At 40.0% G+C, this 20,247-nt stretch overlaps 1 protein-coding gene across 1 annotated transcript in view; it reads right to left on the bottom strand.

Moving 5' to 3' along the window:
* The window catches only part of LOC137250486 (uncharacterized), a 73,847-nt gene extending 54,551 nt beyond the window's left edge, over positions 1–19,296 (bottom strand). The window contains exons 1-3 of the mRNA XM_067783373.1: positions 19,186–19,296; positions 5,430–5,547; positions 2,616–2,761 (exon numbers count right to left, since the gene is read on the bottom strand). Coding sequence (XP_067639474.1) covers positions 2,616–2,761; positions 5,430–5,547; positions 19,186–19,208 — 287 coding nt within the window. The 5' untranslated portion in view covers positions 19,209–19,296. The remainder of the gene's footprint in view (positions 1–2,615; positions 2,762–5,429; positions 5,548–19,185) is intronic.
* Positions 19,297–20,247: the final 951 nt, after the last annotated feature.

Below are 20,247 nucleotides of genomic sequence, written 5' to 3'. Positions count from 1 at the left end.
TTGCTTATTATAGCAGAACTATAGGAAAGCCCGAGAGAAATTACTGTGTTACGCGCAGAGAATTACTTGCTTTAGTCGAATCTATTAAACATTCCATGTACGGACCGATCATGCAGCATTAAAGTGGCTACTTCAGTTCAAAAACCCCGAGGGACAATTAGCGAGATGGCTTGAAAGACTGCAAACTTATGACTTTTCCATAGAACACCGTCCGGGTAGCTAACATGGGAATGCGGATGCAATGTCCCGTCGACCATGCAATCTGGAATGTAAACATTGTTCGAGAGCCGAAGTTAAAGAAGATGTTATTGATGTGCGGTTAATGAGTATCGAAGCAACTGAAGAGTGGAATGCGACGAATTTGCGTAAATCCCAACAGGAAGACGTTGATTTTGCTTTGTTAATGAAGGGCATGGACATAAACAAACGGCCAACAAAATAGCAGATGCTATCGGAAAATTCTATTGCAAAAGCATATTGGGCGCAGTGGAGTAGTTTAAGGATGGTATCTGGCTGCCTTTATCGAATATGGCAAAGCGAAGACGGCCAAAGCTCCAAATCGTTAATTGTTGTCCCAAAAGTGCGAATACCAGACGTTCTTCAGGAATTACATAATGAGCCAAGTGGAGGGCACATGGGAATCACTAAAACATTAGCCAAAATTAAGCAGAGATTTTATTGGGTTGGCTGTCATCAATCCGTTGCTGAATGGATTGGTAATTGCAGTGAATGTATGGCAGCTAAGGGCCCGAAGCATAGAAGTCGTGGACAGATGAAGCAATTTAATTCAGGAGCTCCTTTTGACCGAATCGCCATGGATGCAGCCGGACCGTTTCCAACCAGTAGCTCTGGTAATAAGTATGTGCTTGTGGTTATGGACTATTTTAGTAAATGGCCGGAGGTTTATCCGATTCCCAATCAGGAAGCCACAACAGTAGCAGAAGTTTTTGTGAAAAGTTGGATATCTAGATTTGGTGTGCCTTTACAGGTGCATTCTGATCAGGGCAGAAATTTTGAGTCCGCTGTATTTAAGGAAGTGTGCAAAATTCTGGGAATTCGGAAAACTCGTACAACAGCCCTTCATCCTCAATCCGATGGCATGGTGGACAGATTTAATAGGACACTGGAAGAGCATTTGAGGAAAGTGGTGGAAAAAGAACAGCAAGATTGGGATACTCACATTCCTTTGTTCCTAATGGCATATCGTTCTGCAGTACATGAGACCACCGGTCAGACTCCAGCCACTGTGATTTTTGGCAGTGATCTTCGTTTACCTTCGGATTTAAAATTTGGTTCAAGTGTCATACCGAGCAATGACAGCAATGATTATGTTAAAAAGCTAAGAGAAACAATGAATGAAATCCACGATCAAGTGAGAAAACGAACAAAAATCATGAGTGACAAAATGAAAGCGAGGTATGATAAAGCAATCAATTCGGAAGGATTTGGGCAAGGTGATTTGGTGCTGCTCTACAATCCTCAGCGTAGGAAAGGGTTATCGCCCAAGCTACAGTCCAATTGGGAAGGGCCTTATAAAGTTATAAAAGCAATAAACGACGTAGTGTATAGAATTAAGAAACTTGGAGGAACCAGAAATAAAATGAAAGTGGTCCATTTAGAAAGACTGGCACCATTGGGAGTGAATAATGAGTCTGATCGGGGCGATCAGACTTAGGAGGAGGGTAATGTGACGAAAATATTTTTGGAAACTGAACTTTGAAAGTATATGTCATTGTGAAAATTAATTAGTTTTAGTTTTTGAATTCGTTGGTGAATAAAGAATCAATTTTTCTTACATAAATTTTATTTACGATTTATTCGATTGGCAATCTAGGGATACATTTATTAAAACCCATAACAATATATAGCTGGTAACCAAGCAGGAGATACAACAGTTGCAGAAGGTGAAACGTCTAGACCTTTGGAGAAATATGCGGAAGAGACAATACATAGAATAAAAGCAGCGCGAGCTGACGAACGAGTAATCAGTTTGAGTTAAACACGCTTTTGTTAAGTACTTGATATTGAAGTATAATTGTACTACTCCCAAAATCTAAAGAAAGACCAGTTTGAAATACTGAAAATTGCAGTGAATTTTTCGACAGTTTAGCGATTCGAACGATAGCAGAAAGTTTGAAATAAGCGGAATTTCCCCGAAATTCGTTGCAATATAAAGAAAAGTGTAGTCATTTGTGTTGAAAGAAATTTTTTTCAAAATCAAATTTTATAGTCAAATTGTTTTTCTTGCTTCGTTCTCGATAAATTGCACTAAAGATGGCGCAGCGCCGAAACCGGTTTGTCTCCGTACAAAACTTGACGAGGAATGGCGGGAAATGGTTCCAATTCAAGTAATGGCTGTATATTGGAACAATTTTCCATCATTCCTTGTCAAATTTGATTTGAAAACGAACCGGGTTCGGTGTTGTGCCATCTTCAGTGCTATTTTTTGAGAACGAAAAGGGAAACTAATATTTTACCTATGCACTTGGTATTTGAGAAAAGTTTCTTTTGACACAAGTCTTCACTTTTGCACCCTATCGAAAAATCAACAACATAAAAGACAACATAACTTTCAACTAAAACCAAAAGCTTTGCCTGCAATTAAAAATACTTACCCTTCATAACGTATTTTGAATTCTTCTGCTCTATACCCCGTTTCGTCTGGGCTTATATATAAATACGTGAAATTCATTCTTCGGCAGCGGAAAGCCCTAGAACCGTCAAGGGTCATTCCACGGTGCATATACCAGATACCTTCGAACTGTAAATAATTAAAGCATAACGTCGCTGCGCTCACAAAAACAGTTATGTGTTTTTCAGTAACTTTTCAGGGGATCAAAAAAACTTATTTCTGGTGTCCATTTGCAAAATTATGCAAATGTCGTATTTTGAAATATTTTATGGAAAGTACGTTATTGATGTGTGAAGGAAAAAATCATTATTTTTAACCCATTATGACGTGATAAATATTTTCGCCGTTTTATAGCACATAGCTGCTTTGAAACATGATTCAAATTTGCTTTCGGCGGTAGGGAAATGAATGCAATTTTTGCCGTTATTCCTCATAATGAATACGGAGATTACCCCTTAAGCCCATGGGAGGTGTAGCTTCATCAATCAGATGACTGTTGGACTGCCCAGGTTTCTGGGTATTCAACAGAAACAGAATTATTTGGGAGTACTCTCGCCTCATTATGTACGTGGTGTTCTGGGGACGTAAGAAAACAGGCCGTAGCGGTTCTGAGAGCAGTATTTTGGCACGGCCTGTATTTTCTTCCAGTGAGTAACCTTTAGGCTTGGCGACCATATCGGGACGCGAAGCATGCAACCGGCCGGCCATTTGCTTTGTAAGTAGTAATGAGCGTTTCTTTGTCTTTACCCCAAGTGCTGCCGGAAAGAGGTTTGGCGATTTTATTACGGCTCTGGATTTTCGGTACAATCCAAAATGTAGATCCTGATCGAACGTCACATCCAAGATTTTAGGGTGTAAGACAGTCGGTAACGTAATGCCGATGTCGGGATTAAATAGATGTGGTGGGTGATAAACGCGAGACCGCCTGCATTTCCGCTCTCGCGATCTCTTCTGCAGGTCCTCAGCAGATATTGCTGTATATTTGGTCTCTTGGATCGCTGCAATGCGCATGTTATGCCGCTTCATGAAACCAACTACATATCTCCGTGATCTTCCCAGTTAACCCATAACAGTTTAACTGCAGAATTTTGAAGTGCAACGGGGTTAACGCCGTTACTCTGGGGGTACGTCTGAGTTGAGGGAGGCCAGGGCGCAATTGCTGTTGTGGCCTTGGGACTAGACTTCCCTGGGTAAGCATTTGGGTACCCGATGTAGTTGGGTTTGCGGCCTAGCAGTATGGCGCGATAAAACCCGTCGGGGCATTGCCGTCGCTGAGACCAGAACATCTAAGAAAGTGGCATCGTCCAAGGCAGGAGCTGCATTGGACACATGTTGCAACCATATATATTCTGTGCTGGCAAACGGTGCAAAAGGTGGTAGGGACCTAAGAATTTGTTTCTCTGACCTACTCGAGTGCTAGTTCCGGAAAGAGGGGGAGAAGAAGACGGGGGCGGGGGCTGATGCTCGGCATTGCTATCGACTCTACTACGGAGATTGTAGTTATGAGGAGGAGCGATGTTGTTGTTGTTGTAGCGATAGGGTTGCTCCCCGAAGGCTTTGGGGAGTGTTATCGATGTGATGGTCCTTTACCGGATACAAGTCCGGTACGCTCCGGTACCACAGCACCATTAAGGTGCTAGCCCGACCATCGCGGGAACGATTTATATGGCCACATTAAACCTTCAGGCCATCCCCTCCCTCCCCACCACCAAGTTCCATGAGGAGCTTGGGGTCGCCAGAGCCTCGCCTGTTAGTGAAACAGGATTCGACGCGGATAGGTGAGGTTAACAATTGGGTTTGGAGAAGCTATATATTGCGATGGGAACCTGAAGGGTTACGCTACACACCCCTTGAATCTGGTATTTTAGTCGCATCTTACGACAGGCATACCTACGGCGGGTATATTCTGACCCCCTTACCCATCGGGGGAGGAGCGATCGTATGAGCTGGTGGCGCCATGGGGCCGGAGCAGCAGTGGTTACTTGTTATGGCTTGCTGAGAAGCGGGGCAGCTAGAAGGAAGTACACGCAGACTACGGGACTCCCTTAGGCGTAATCAGCAAGGAGCCAAATTTATAAAAGTTATGAGGGCTTCGGGTTTTGGGCTCTAGCCCAGAACATCCTGTCCGATGCAACCATCTCTTGCACGTGACACATTGACAAGAGTGTGCCCGTCCTAAAAATATTATTTTCCGGCAAACGCAGCAAAACCATTTCTCTGCACCGGGGTCAGGTACAGGTCCTGGATTGGGTTCGATACCCTCCCGGAGCAGGAGAATATTGCGCAGTCACGCTGCAAGGATCTGCTGGGAGGATGACAATTTGTGGGAAGGACGCAACAAATTAAATGGGGTTACACTGAATTGGTCGGGAAAAATCCCGAGTCGCTCCGGTTCATAGAACCTGCTGCCTTGGGAAGCGAGATGGTTTGTAATTATTTTTTACATTGAAATCAAAGCACTTTCGCCAGCGATTCAAAAAAATTATAAGCTAGTGAGTAAGTACATAACCGTTTTTAGAGTACTTTTAGTACTGTGAGCACATAGTTGTTTTCATTCACTTCTAAACCAAAAGAGATATAAAAAAACTGCATATGCAGAAATGTGGGCTCTATATAGTGATAATAAAATATGCAATAAAAAAATTTTTAAGAAAAACACATAACTGTTTTCGTTAGCGCAGCGAAGATAAGCTTTTAAAATGGTTTTAAAGTCTATGCATAGTACTATAAAATTGGCCTAGCTATATACATAGAGCTGACACTTAATTTATTTAAGTATATAAAACTTCATACTCACATGTGCTCTGTTGACGCTTTGCAAATATTGTATATCTGTTCGACACGAACCTGGCTTTCGACCTTGTCCGGCCACCAAATATGATGATGTCAAAAAAATTAAAACTAACAAAGGGGAACTGAAAAAAAAAAATGAAATTAATTAAAAAACAAGTAAGGAAGGCTAAGTTCGGGTGTAACCGAATATTACATACTCAGCTGAGAGTTTTGGAGACAAAATAAAGTAAAATCACCATGTAGGAAAATGAACCTAGGGTAACCCTGGAATGCTTGTATGACATGGGTATCAAATGAAAGGTGTTCATGATTATTTAAAGCGTAGTGGGCCTTAGTTCTATAGGTGGACGCCTTTTCGAGATATCGCCATAAAGGTGGACTAAGGTAACCCAGAACATCATTTGTCGGGTACCGCTAATTTATTTATATATGTAATACCACGAACAGTATTCCTGCACTGATTGCAAAGGCTTTTGATTTCGCCCTGCAGAACTTTTTTATTTTCTTCTACTTAATATTGTAGGTGTCACACCCATTTTACAAAGTTTTTTTCTAAAGTTATATTTTGCGTCAATAAACCAATCCAATTACCATGTTTCATCTCTTTATTCATATTTGGTATGGAATTATGGAATTTTTCGTAATTTTCGATATCGAAAAAGTGGGCGTGGTCATAGTCGTATTTCGGCCATTTCTATACCAAGATAAAGTGAGTTCAGATAAGTGCGTGGACTAAGCTTAGTAAAGATATATCGATTTTTGGTCAAGTTATCGTGTTAACGGCCGAGCGGAAGGGAAGGACGGTCGACTATGTATAAAAAATGGGCGTGTCTTCAACCGATTTCGCCCATTTTCATAGAAAACAGTTATCGTCATGGAATCCATGCCAATACCAAATTTCAAAATGATTGGTAAATTTTTGTTCGACTTATGGCATTAAAAGTATTCTAGACAAATTAAATGAAAAAGGGCGGAGCCACGCCCGTTTTGAAATTTTCTTTTAGTTTTGTATTTTGTTGCACCATATCATTACTGGAGTTGAATGTTGACATAATTTACTTATATACTCTAAAGATATTAAATTTTTTATTATAATTTGACTTTTAAACATTTTTTTTTATAGTGGGCGTGTTCGTCATCCGATTTCGTTAATTTTTATTTGGCAAACATTTTGGCAAAATATTTAAATAACCTTCTTTAAAAAGTGGCCGGTGCCACGTCCAATGCCCAAAATTTTACTAATTTTCTATTCTGCTGTCATAAGGTTAATCCACCCATCAAGTTTCATCGCTCTATCCGTCTTTGATAACGAATTATCGCACTTTTTCGGTTTTTCGAAATTTTCGATATCGAAAAAGGGGGCGTGGTTATAGTCCGATTTCATTCATTGTAAATATCGATCTGAGATGAGTGCCCAGGAACCTACATACCAAATTTCATCAAGATACCTCAAAATTTACTCAAGTTATCGTGTTCACGGAGAGACAGACGGACTGACGGACGGACGGACGGACATGGCTAAATGAATTTCTTTTTTCGCCCAGATCATTTTGATATATAGAAGTCTATATCTATCTAGATTAGTTTATGCCGGTACGGGGTACCGTTATGCGAACAAAATTAATATACTCTGTGAGCTCTGCTCAGTTGAGTATAACAAGTAAAGGTGTCTAAGTTCGGGTGTAACCGAACATTATATACTTAGCGTGAGCTTCAATTGTACATTTCATTTCAGATAAATTACTTTTCTACATAACACGTGGCTCCGCCCGTTTAAAAAATGTTTCCCCATTTCCTCGTATAATAAAACTTGATAAGTGAAATATCATTGATTCAAAACTATTTTTTGCTAAGTTATAGCTTATTATTCTAGTCTACGACCCTTTTAAGCTTATTTTATATCTAAGCTGCCGTAGTCTTTAACTGATCCCGTCCATTTTTACTAGACATATTTTCTGCTATAAGGAAAATACGTGTACACAATTTTGTTACGATATGTTAATTTTTCTTCGAGTTATGGCTCCCGAAACAGAAAATGGCTTAGTCATAAAAGGGGCGCTACCACGCCCATTTTTTTTAATTTGAAGTTTTTCCTATTGATTGTTATAAATCTGCTTGAGAAATGAAATGCCATTATATAAAGTTCTTTTGCACAAAGATATAACTTATTTTATTCGTCCACGACCCTTTTAAAAATATTTTATATGAAAGTGGGCGTGGTCTTTAAAAGATTTCGTTAATTTTTCTTCAAAGCATTCCTTATAGTAAAGGCAACCTCTCTGCCGAATTTTGTTACGATAGGTTTAATGATTTTTGGTTTAGGAATAATAATATTTGTAAAATTGATTTTATCACAAGTGAACGGTGCCACGCCCAATTGAAAACATTTTTCCAAATTTTTATCAAGAGTCTCAATATCAGTCCCATTTCAAATTTCAACATTCTAGGTGTATTATTTACTAAATTATCAGGTTTTTTGTGTTTTCCAAAATTATATATATGTATATAAAAAATGGGCGTGGTTATCATTCGATTTCGCTCATTTTCTATACCTATTCTGGGTCCAGATAAACTAGTGTGTCAAATTTGGTGAAGATATCTCAATATTTACTCAAGTTATCGTGCTAACGGACGGACGGACGGGCGGAGAGTTTGCCGGCATCAGTTCTGCATGGCTTTCGGGATCAATCTGGGATCCCGTCAAGGTCATTTCGGGATCAATCAGGGACTTTTTAAGGATCATATCTGGATGGTTTCTGGGATCCGTCCGGGATTATTTCGGGATTATTTGCGGATCCTTTCGGGATCATTTCTGTGTGGTTTTCGGAATCCGTCTGGGATCCCGACGGGGTAATTTCGTGACTTTTTCTGGACTATTTCAAGATCATTTGAGCACCCTTCTGAGATCATTTCAGGATCTGTCCGGGATACCATAAAGGTCATTTCGGAAAATTTTTAGCACTATTTCGGGAACATTTGGGGATGGCTCCTGTATCATTTCTTGATGGCTTTCGGGCTCCGTCTGGGATCCCGTCAGAGCAATTTCGGGAATTTTTTGAGACTATTTCGGGATCATTTGAGGACCCTTCTGGCATCATTTCTGGATGGTTTTCGAGATCTGTCCGGGATCCCGTCAGGGTCATTTCGGGACTTTTTCGGGACTTATTCGGGACTTTCGGGATCTTTTCGGGACCATTCACACAAAGTACCAACTTATTTTTATACTCAGCGTGCTTTGCACACAGAGTATATTAACTCTGATTGAATAACGGTTGGTTGTACAGGTATAAAGGAATCGAGAAAGATATACACTTCCATATATCAAAATCATCAGTATCGAAAAAAAATTTGATTGAGCCATCACGAAATGACCCGACGGGATTCCGTAAACCGTCAAGAAAGTATCACCGAAGGGTCCCCAAATGAACCCGAAAAAGTCCCGAAAAGACCCGGACGGATCCCGAAAACTATCCAGAAATGATTCCGTAAGAGTCCAAAATGATCCCGAAAAGACCCTGACTAGTACCTGGACGGATCACGTAAATCATCCAGAAATTATACCGGAAGAGTCCCCAAAAGATCCCGGAATAGTCCCGAAATGATCCCACATGTATCCCGAAAACTATCCACAAATGATAGCGAAAAAGTCCCAAAATGACCCTACGGGATCCCGGACGGATCGCGAAAATCATCCAGAAATTATCCCGGAAGGATCCCAAAATGATCCCGAAATAGTCCCGAAATAGTTCCGAAATGATCCTGACGGGATCCCGAAAGTCGTCCAGAAATGATACCAGAAGTATCCCCAGATGATCCCGAAAAAGACCCGAAATAACTCCGACGGGATTCCGGACGCATCCCGAAAGTCGTCCAGAAATTATACCGGAAGAGTCCCCAATGATCCCGAAATAGTTCCGAAATAACCCTCACGTGATCCAGAAATGCTCTCGGAGGGATACCGAAAATGACCCAAAATAACCCCGGCGGGATCTCAGATGTATTCCGAAAACTATCCAGAAATGATCGCGAAAAATTCCCGAAATGAGCCTGACGGGATCCCGGACGGATCGCAAAAATCATCCAGAAATGATGCCGGAAGGGTCCCAAAATAGTTCCGAAAAAGCCCCGAAACTACCCTAGCGGAATCCCGAAAACCATCCGGAAATGATCCCGGTAGGATCCCCAAATGATCCCGAAATAGTCCCGAAAAAATTCCGCAATGACCCTGGCGAGATCTCGAAAGTTTTCCAGAAATGATACCGGAAGGATCCCCAGAGGATCCCGAAAAAGTCCCGAAATAACTCCGACGGGTTGCCGGACGCATCCCGAAAATATTTCAGAAATTATACCGGAAGGGTGGGGGTAGGATGTCACTGCGCACTTTGTAAGCCCTCGACTTATTTGACCCATTGAGTTTGTAATATTGGTGAAGGTCAATATACGTAAAGTATTCGCCAGTAAACTATTGTCTCTGTCCTAAATCCGTGTAGCCATTCTGGCGTGATTCAGTCACAAAGACCAAAGAATACAATAATTAAATTATAACGGGGGGACTTCCCACCCGCCCCCCTTTTCAAAAAAATATAGCTAGTAGATCCTTCTAGACTATTGGCTACATGTGTGGAAATTTCATCCAAATCTGTCTGTTCGTGCGTTATTGAGTCACAAAGACAAACGTCTGGACAAACATCCAAACATAAAAACATCCAAACTTTCATATTTATAATATACATTAGATTAGACTAGATTAGATTAGATATTAGATTAGATTAGATATTAGATATTTTCCACCGATCTCCATGATTTTTTCAGACAACAATATATGCTATATATGTGAGCATTTGATGAAATTTGAAGCTTCTAACTGGTAAAATGGGGCTGAAATTGCGAAAAGTTTCTTATCTGAAAAATCGGTTGTATGAGATATATACTATATATACAACCGATCTCTATAATTTATTCACACAGCAGCATTTGTTGAAATTTGAAGCCTCTAGCTCTTAAAATGGGGCAGTAATTACGAAAAGTTTCCTATCTGAACAATCGGTTGTGGGAGATATGTGCTATATATACGACCGATCTCATCCATTTATTCAGACAACAATATGTGCAATATACGAAAGCATATGGTGAAGTTTGAAGCTTCAATCTGATAAATTGAGGAAGATATGACAAAAATCCTCTTTTTCTGAAAAATTGGTTGCATGGAGGATATATGTTATAGTGGTCCGAACAAGCCGGTTCCAACAAATGTCTAATCGGACACCTAAATACACCCGCTCACGAAATTTTATTAAGATATCTCAAAAATTGAGGGAACAGTTTGCACACAAACAGACAGACGGACAGGCGAACAGACGGACATGTCTAAAACAACTCAGCTCTTCATCTTATTTGTTTCGGTATACCTAGTGGTGGGTCTACCTATTTTCTTTTAAGAACTTACAATTTTAGGATTCGTGCCGAAATTAATATACTATTTCATTTTCATGAAAGGTATAAAAGATAGTGAGGTTCGACCCAAAGGAGAGCGCGAGCGTGAACGCAATATCCGCTTGCCTCCTTGCGACACCGAAGTATTTAAGGGCGATTACCTATCTTGTCCAACTTTCCAGGACATGTTCACGGCCATATATATCAACAAGAGGCCGCTTAATGCCGAGAGTTTGTATTACCTCATTCAAAAGACTGAGGTGGAAGCAAAGGAAATTGTTCTAAAGTACCAACTCACAAACGACGTTTTCACCACAGCATGGAAGAATTTAACTGACAGGTACGCAAACTAAAGTATCCTGATCAACACCCAACTAAAGATTTTATTTAGTTTAAAAAAATTTTGAGTGAGTGTGGTAACTCGACGCAACGCGAGATCAATAACTGTATCGCGTACCTTAAAACGCTCAGATCGACATCTCAAACTGGGATGCCATCATTACTTACCTATGCTCGAACAAGCTGCCAGAAAGTACCTTAGCTCTCTGGGAGCAGACAGTCGCCAATAAGACAAAAGTCTCCAAGTGGAAAGAAATGGACAAATTCTTCCCATAGATTCCAGGCACTGGAAACTGTTTCAGGCATTACCGGTAGCGATATTAGTAAAGCCCCTAAACAGCAGAACGGTAGACAGTCTACCGATCCTTCGCGCCGAAATCTTGGCGCCTTTCAAAGAAGCGTGGCCAAGCGCGCGTGCAGTATGTGCAAGTCCAACGAGCCCAAACTCATGTCCGATATCAGATTACACTTTATTAAAAGTAACAACACTTGTATCAAGTGCCTCTCGTCGGGACATACTGTCTCTAAGTGTACTAGCTCATATAACTACAGCATTTGCCACCTACGACATCACACGCTCCTACATATTCAGGCAATTGCATCAACACCTGCGGGTAGGCCAAAAGGATCATACCCCAATGACAACATCCCAAGCACTTCGGCCGAAGCAATGCAGAGGCGTGATGCGGCAAATAAGCACAACAACAATGTCAATAATGTCACATCATGTTTCTCAGCTTCCAATATAAAATACGGAAGCCTTACTAGGTACAGCACACGCCAACGTATTTTACAATAATACAAATTTTTCGGCGCGTGCCTTAAATGATTCTGGGCCCGAATGCACCTTTATTACAGAAAGGCTCAAAGGCCGTATCAACTTGCCGCCTACTAGGCTGTCACTAGTATCACTAATCAGGTTTCCGCGAAAGTAAAACTTCCCAACCTGTCAGGCAAATCCAACCGCATTACAAGCTTTCCCTAATATCATATTAGCGGACAAACGGTTCTTTATTAACGAATCAGTCGACCTTATTTTAGACGGTGACATTTACTTCCAAATCATGTTAGGGGGTATCAAAAAAGATAATCTAGGGACTCTCATCGTCCAAGAGACCGTATTTGGCTGGATCTGTTTCTCTACGAAGGCCATCCATGTGGAACGGAACTAACTTCGTCGGGCAGCTCGGGCGCTTAGAGCAGAATTTAAGGCATTATTAACCGATGCCCGCCTCAAGATCCTAGCTCTTCACTCCCACCAAGAAATAGCGTGGCTTTTTATCCCTGCTGCGGCTGCTCACATGGGGGGGGGGGGGGGGGGGGGGGCTGTGTGGAAATCAAAAGTTTCACAAAAAATGTCATGAAAATATCTCAAAACTCCAAATAAACATTCCAGGACTTTGCCACGCTATTGCGCAGAATGAAGTATTGATAAAGTCGATATGGAACCACTAACGCCTGAGCATTTCCTAATTGTAGGGCACTACTTGCTCCTCTACAACCCGATGCCAGCGAAAACCCACCATCGGTCATCAACCTAATCGAACTCCAAAAACAAATATGACAATAGGGGATTTGATGAGCATAAAGGAAGACAACCTCCCCCCGAATGAATGGAGACTGGACAGGGTGGTCAAAGTCCACCTTGGCTACGACGACCGAATTCAAGTGGTCGCAATCATGACCGCTCGAGGCCAAGTGACGAGAGCCCTCGTCAAACTGATACGCCTCCCTCCTGGCAATGAAGGAGAGGACCCTACAAAAGCACAATAATTATCTTAACTGTAACCGGAATTCCACTTCGCAAAATCGCAAAAAAACAAGTAAGGACGGGACTGTCTTCGGCTGTGCCGAAGACTTCACACCTTTCATGAATGGGGTTGAACAATAATCTTATCCCATTCGTAATCTCCAAATAATCGGCTTTATAAGATAAGAAATATATAGTGAACAGATGTACATACCTAAGCGATTTTTAAGGTAAATATAAAATATAACAAGTAAAGGTGTCTAAGTTCGGGTGTAACCGATCATTATATACTCAGCGTGTGCTTTAAGTGTACATTTCATTTCAGATAAATTACTTGTCTACATAACACGTGGCACCGCCCGTTTAAAAAAAATGTTTCCCCATTTCCTCTTACAATAAAACTTGATAAGTGAAATATCATTGATTCAAAACTATTTTTTGCTAAGTTATAGCTTATTATTCTAGTCTATGACCCCTTTAAACTTGTTTTATATCTAACTTGCCGTGGTATTTAACCGATCCCGTTCATTTTTTACTAGGAACATTTTCTGCTATAAGGAAAATACGTGTTTCAGTACGAGTGGGAGTGGACTTCTGAGTTGACCATGACATCATCATCGATATGCAGAGAAGGATTATGCGCTATGAGAACCAGGATGTGCCACTTAACTTCAGTTTGGAGAAAGGGTGCAGCAGTAAGCGAGAGAGGAGACTCAACAAAGACCACGAAAGTCAAAGGTAAAGGTTGATGGAACGAATGGGCCAAATAAAGAAAAATCAAAGATATCTGCAAGAGAAACACTGGCATTGGCAAAACCAAATGGACGCATTAAAACGAAGGAAAGAATTTGAACTGTCAAGACTATACTGAGGATGCAAAGTCAATCCGTCAAGATAAAGCTCTGCGAAGTAGTTCATTCGCCAAACAACAGAGTGTGACGGAACGGTTCAGGATAATGAGTAGTAGGATGAAACACAGGTACAAGAATAATAATTCGGAAGGTTTCCTGGAGGGAGATTTGGTACTGCTATACAACCCTCACCGGCGGAAAGGTGCTCCATCCAAATTTTGGTGCAATTTGGGAGGCCCGTACATAGTTGTGAAGAGCATCAGTGATGTCATCTACCGCATACAAACAATTGGGAAACCACGAAATAGAAGGGTGTTCACTTGGAGAGGCTAGCAGCGGTTAGATCGAGAGATTTGTCTGATCGGGACGATCAGACTTAGGTAGAGGGCAGTGTGACGAATATTAGTATCACTAAGCGATACTACCATCACTAAGCCGATAATAAGCAGTATGTATGTGAACAAATCAATCATCATGTACACCCAAGGCAGCGGAGGGATACTCACCATTAGCTGAAGTAGTACTCACATATACACATGCATGTGGCTATGCGAGAGACTATAAACTACAAATATACATGTACATATATGGTTGATAACCAGGCGTGAAGTTCTCGAAGTTACTAGGCCTTAGTAGAAATGGGTGAACGTGCAACAGAGAGTATAAAAGCAGCGAAAGCTGAGTAGTCAGTAATCAGTTTGATTTAAACTATCAGTTGCGAAGTGGAGTATAATTGTGAAGTATAATTGTACTACTCCCAAAGTAATCTAATAAAGGCCATCATGCTTTACTAAATATTGGAGTTATTTATTCGACAATTTAGCGGTTCGAACGTTAGCAGAAGGTGTAAAATAAACGGAGTTTCACTAAATTCGTTACAATATTTACATAAATTATACGACGGAGAATTAACGAGTGGAACTCCCTCTTTATGGATTTTCAACAAACCATACAACCTAGGCGTATTTGCAGTTTTACTGAGGAGACTATAGTTTTCTTTTATATTTATCACATTTTTTTTTAAATTTTTTCTACAATTTCATTATTCTTGTCCTGTAACTTGTTTGTGAGGTCGCGTTTCAAGACCCGATATGAGGAAATATCGTTTATCATTTCCTGTAATTTCTTATCATAATCAGATTTTTCCATCAGAACTGTTACGTTGCCCTTGTCAGGGTTCAGGACTAATAGTTCTTTATTGTTTTTTAAGAACTTCTTAGCCGACTGAAAATCTGGTGATTGTGGACACCGCCTCGAGCGAACCCGCAACCGCCAAAAAAAATCTCGAGGACCCGTGCAACACCTTGAGTGGACATGAGGCTCCGGATGTCGAGAGCGATACAGTCTCGGTATCTGAGATTGCGGGCGAGTTCTTTACTAGCATGGACGAGCAACTTCTGTTGAAATCCGATCCGTCGGATGCTGAATTCGACGATACTATCGTGGAGGAGGATACGACGATGCGGATCAGCGGAGGATGGACATCGATGCTGAAACCGACCATTAGCGAGCGCGCAGGTACTGCATATAAACCTGCACCACTCCAAGGCAGCTTCGGCTGCGCTAATATTACGCCACAGCACAACATATGAGGACGTCGTTCTAGCCCAGGAGCCTTGGGTCGTTGGCAGCAAGGTCTGTATGATCTGTTGTCATGGCAAGAATACTGTTCGTACATATATAAATAAATTAGCGGTACCCGACAAATGATGTTCTGGGTCTCCCTGGTCCACATTTTGGTCGATCTCTTGAAAACGCCTTCACATATAAAACTAAAGGCCACTTCCTTTGAAAACCCCCATTTATACCTTTAATTTGATACCCATAACGTACAAATACATTCTTGAGTCACCCCTGGTTCACCTTATTGCGAAATAAGGCCCTCTCCCTTTTAAAATAATCATTACCACCTCTCATTTGATACCCATGCCATACAAACACATTCCAGGGTTACCCTAGGTTCATTTTCCTAAATGTTGATTTTCCCTTATTTTGTCTTAATCTTGCTTGTTTTATTAAAAACTTTTGATTTGATCGTCTAATGTATAATACACGAAACACTAGTAAGAATGCCATTTGTGGAGTTAGGCACTTTTGATATGTGTGGACTCATATTTAAAACAGAGAAAATATAGTACTTTCACAATCATTGTGTACAATACAAAGTGTGTCAACTAAGGGATAAATGTCAAAATTCAAACAGCCTCGCTCGCAAATCTCAGGTCTAGAATTGCATTTTTTTGGTACGTAAGAGTACTTTAAGCTGAGTTGCATTTGATAGTTAAATAAAACTTTGTAGTAGATGAAACAGTTGCATATATTCCTACGGAAATATAAATAATAGAAGACTTGCAGCCTCCAAGAATGCGGAAACATACGGAAAGAAAAATATATTTAAATTAGAGTCAAAAAAGTCTAGAGAAACTTAACAAAATATAAAGTGCCACACGTGTAACATTGTTGTTTTTATACTCAGTTGAGCAGAGCTCACAGAGTATATTAACTTTGATTGGATAACGGTTGGTTTTACAGGTATAAAGGAATCGAGATAGATATAGACTTCCATATATCAAAATCATCAGTATCGAAAAAAAATTTGATTGAGCCATACGTCCGTCTGTCCGTTTTGAGGTATCTCATCTGATATGTAGGTTCCTGGGCACTCATCTCAGATCGATATTTAAAATGAACGATATCGAACTATAACCACGCCCACTTTTTCGATATCGAAAATTTCGAAAACCCGAAAAAGTGCGATAATTCATTACCAAAGACGAATAAAGCGATGAAACTTGGTAGGTGAGTTGAACTTATGACGCAGATTAGAAAATTAGTAAAATTTTGGACAATAGGCGTGGCACCGCCCACTTTTAAAAGAAGGTAATTTTAATATTTTGTAAGCTGTAATTTGGCAGACGTTGAAGAACGGAGAACGGCCACGCCCACTTAAAAAAAATTATCTGAACTCAATTTGTATTGGTGTAAAATATAGCCGAAATCCGGTTATGACACGCCCACTTTTTCGATATCGAAAGTTACGAAAAATGAAAAAATTCCATAATTCTATACCAAATACGAAAAAAGGGATGAAACATGGTAATTGGATTGGTTTATTGGCGCAAAATATAACTTTAGAAAAAAGCTTTGTAAAATGGGTGTGACACCTACCATATTAAGTAGAAGAAAATGAAAAAGTTCTGCAGGGCGAAATCAAAAGCCCTTAGAATCTTGCCAGGAATACTGTTCGTGGTATTACATATATAAATAAATTAGCGGTACCCGACAGATAATGTTCTGGGTCACCCTGGTCCACATTTTGGTCAATATCTCGAAAACACCTTCACATATACAACTACCACCACTCCCTTTTAAAATACTCATTAACACCTTTTATTTGCTACTACCCATATCATACAAACAAATTCTAGAGTCACCCCTGGTCCACCGTTATGGCGATATTTTGAAAAGGCGTCCACCTATAGAACTAAGGGCCACGCCCTTTTAAAATACACATTAACACATTTCATTTGATACCCATATCGTACAAACAAATTCTAGAGTCACCCCTGGTCCACCTTTATGGCGATATCTTGAAAAGGCGTCCACCTATAGAACAAAGGCCCACTCCTTTTTAAAATACTCATTAACACCTTTCATTTGCTACTACCCATATCATACAAACAAATTCTAGAGTCACCGCTGGGTCCACCGTTAGGCGATATTTTGAAAAGGCGTCCACCTATACAACTAAGGCCCACGCCCTTTTAAAATACACATTAACACATTTCATTTGATACCCATATCGTACAAACAAATTCTAGAGTCACCCCAGGTCCACCTTTATGGCGATATCTTGAAAAGGCGTCCACCTATAGAACTAAGGCCCACGCCCTTTTAAAATACACATTAACACATTTCATTTGATACCCATATCGTACAAACAAATTCTAGAGTCACCCGTGGTCCACCTTTATGGCGATATCTTGAAAAGGCGTCCACCTATAGAACTAAGGCCCACGCCCTTTTAAAATACACATTAACACATTTCATTTGATACCCATATCGTACAAACAAATTCTAGAGTCACCCCTGGTCCACCTTTATGGCGATATCTTGAAAAGGCGTCCACCTATAGAACTAAGGCCCACTCCTTTTTAAAATACTCATTAACACCTTTCATTTGCTACCCATATCGTACAAACAAATTCTAGAGTTACGGTGGTCCACCTTTATGGATATATCTCGAAAAGGCGTCACCTATAAAACTAAGGCCCACTCCCTTTTAAAATACTCATTAATACCTTCCATTTGATACACATTTCATACAAACACATTCCAGGGTTACTCTAGGTTCATTTTCCTACATGGTGATTTTCCCTTATTTTGTCTCCTTAGCTCTCATCTGAGTATGTAATATTCGCTTACACCCGAACACAAATATAATGAACTTGGGTACAGAAATTCAGAAATCCTAGAAAATGTTTTACCGACTTACTTTGCTGTTGTGTTTAAAAAGTTTTTCACAATAATTAGAAAAACTATATGTTTTCTATGTTTTTTATACAAATGAAAGTGCAAAAGTGTGTTCCTGCGAAAGCATAGACTAGAGAAAAATTTTAAGTTTTGCAATTATTTGCAAAAAATCTCTGTTTGGACCATTCGCCATAAAAATTATCGAAACAAAGAAAAATTCAAAACGCTACAGTTAACGATCGCCTAAATATCTGCTTAGAGGCCAAAATTCTGTCAAATTATTTATGAAATGAGTTTATATCGCCGTAGTAGCTGCAAAACGTATCGAATTAGTTACTTTCTGGTGATAGACGATAAAATTATCTAAAAATATCTGGAAGGAAAACTTTGCAAAGGCATACATAGATATGTTTTTCAACCGACTGCAGAAATAAATCACCAATTTGATAACGTGGCCGAATCGATCCCCTCGGTATTTTGAAATTTAGTTTGCGTGTGAACGCATTGAATGTAGCCAATAGCCTATTAGAAATCAGATTCAGCGCGCTCAATAAAGTTATGTTAGCTGGTTGTGTTAACTAGCTGGTCTGTGAGGACCCCAAATATACTATATGCGTCCATTGTGTTTGTTTAACGACCAAACTGAGAAATAATATTTAAAAGCAGGACCTATCTTATAAAATAAGTTCGTCCTTTTGATAAAGCTTTCTAGGACCTATGCCACTAACTATACTATATCTGATTTAAATAAAGGAAAAATTCAAAAACAGGATGTACATATATATTTCTCTAAATTTAAACCAAAGGACATATAGCAGTATGTGCTTTACTAATATATCGATTTGACTCTTAAAATATCTTTTAATTTACGATACTATTTTTTTCTGAAAGGATAATATAATTTAGTTACTTACTTAGCAATCAGATGTTTCAGCATTTTGTAAAGTATTAGCTTGAAGAAATTACAACAAAATATCACTTACGTCTTCAACACTAAAACTGACAATGTGATATTAAAATTTTTCACACCTTTTATACTTGCAATCTATGCCGATTTTTTCAGCGAAATTTCCACACACACACAAAACACATTATACCATTCCAAATAACAAAACAAAAACAGAAAGTAGCCTAAGTTCGGGTAACATTGTATATACCCTACAGAAAAAATTAGAGACAATCACGCAAAGCGACAGTTTCGCAATAGATTGAGGTCCGTCCCTTTTTTCTAAGATACATATACAAATTGGCGGCCATCGTGGCGTGATGGTAGCGTGCTCCGCCTACCACACCCTATGCCCTGGGTTCCCATCCCTGGCAAAGCAACATCAAAATTTTAGAAATAAGGTTTTTCAATTAGAAGACAATTTTTCTAAGCGGGGTCGCCCCTCGGCAGTGTTTGGGAAGCGCTCCGGGTATATTTCTGCCATGAAAAGCTCTCAGTGAAAACTCATCTGCCTGCAGATGCCGTTCAGAGTCGGCATAAAACAAGTAGGTCCCGTCCGGCCAATTTGTAGAGAAAATCAAGAGGAGCACGACGCATATTAGAAGAGAAGCTCGGCCTTAGATCTCTTCGGAGGTTATAGCGCCTTACATTTATTTTGTTTACATATACAAATTTCTATTTTCTACATACTCGCGTCTCTGTTATGTGCATTTCCTAACATAGTGTAAAAAAAGTTAACTGTTTGGCCAATTTTCGTGTATTCACAAAAGATGTTTTGTTCTACTTATCGATTTAACCCTTGGTAGGTCACCCTGTGTTGGTGAAAACATAAGTGTCAAATGAATCTATCTGATAGGTAGCTATCCTCCAGATAAGATCTACCTTAGCTGGAGATAGTAAAAAGGCCCTTAATGACTACCTCCGAACTGGTGCTAATCGGATGAATATCGGGAGACTGAACCAATTATGAATGCTTTAAAAGTGTCTACACTGAACTTGCCTTTTGAACGCGTCGTTAACTAACGCAGTC

The sequence above is a fragment of the Eurosta solidaginis genome, chromosome 1, assembly GCF_040869045.1.
Source record: "Eurosta solidaginis isolate ZX-2024a chromosome 1, ASM4086904v1, whole genome shotgun sequence".
NCBI classification, from domain to species: Eukaryota; Metazoa; Arthropoda; class Insecta; order Diptera; family Tephritidae; genus Eurosta; species Eurosta solidaginis.
Note: the sequence above shows the minus strand (reverse complement) of the source record. Positions and strands in the feature narration are given on the sequence as shown.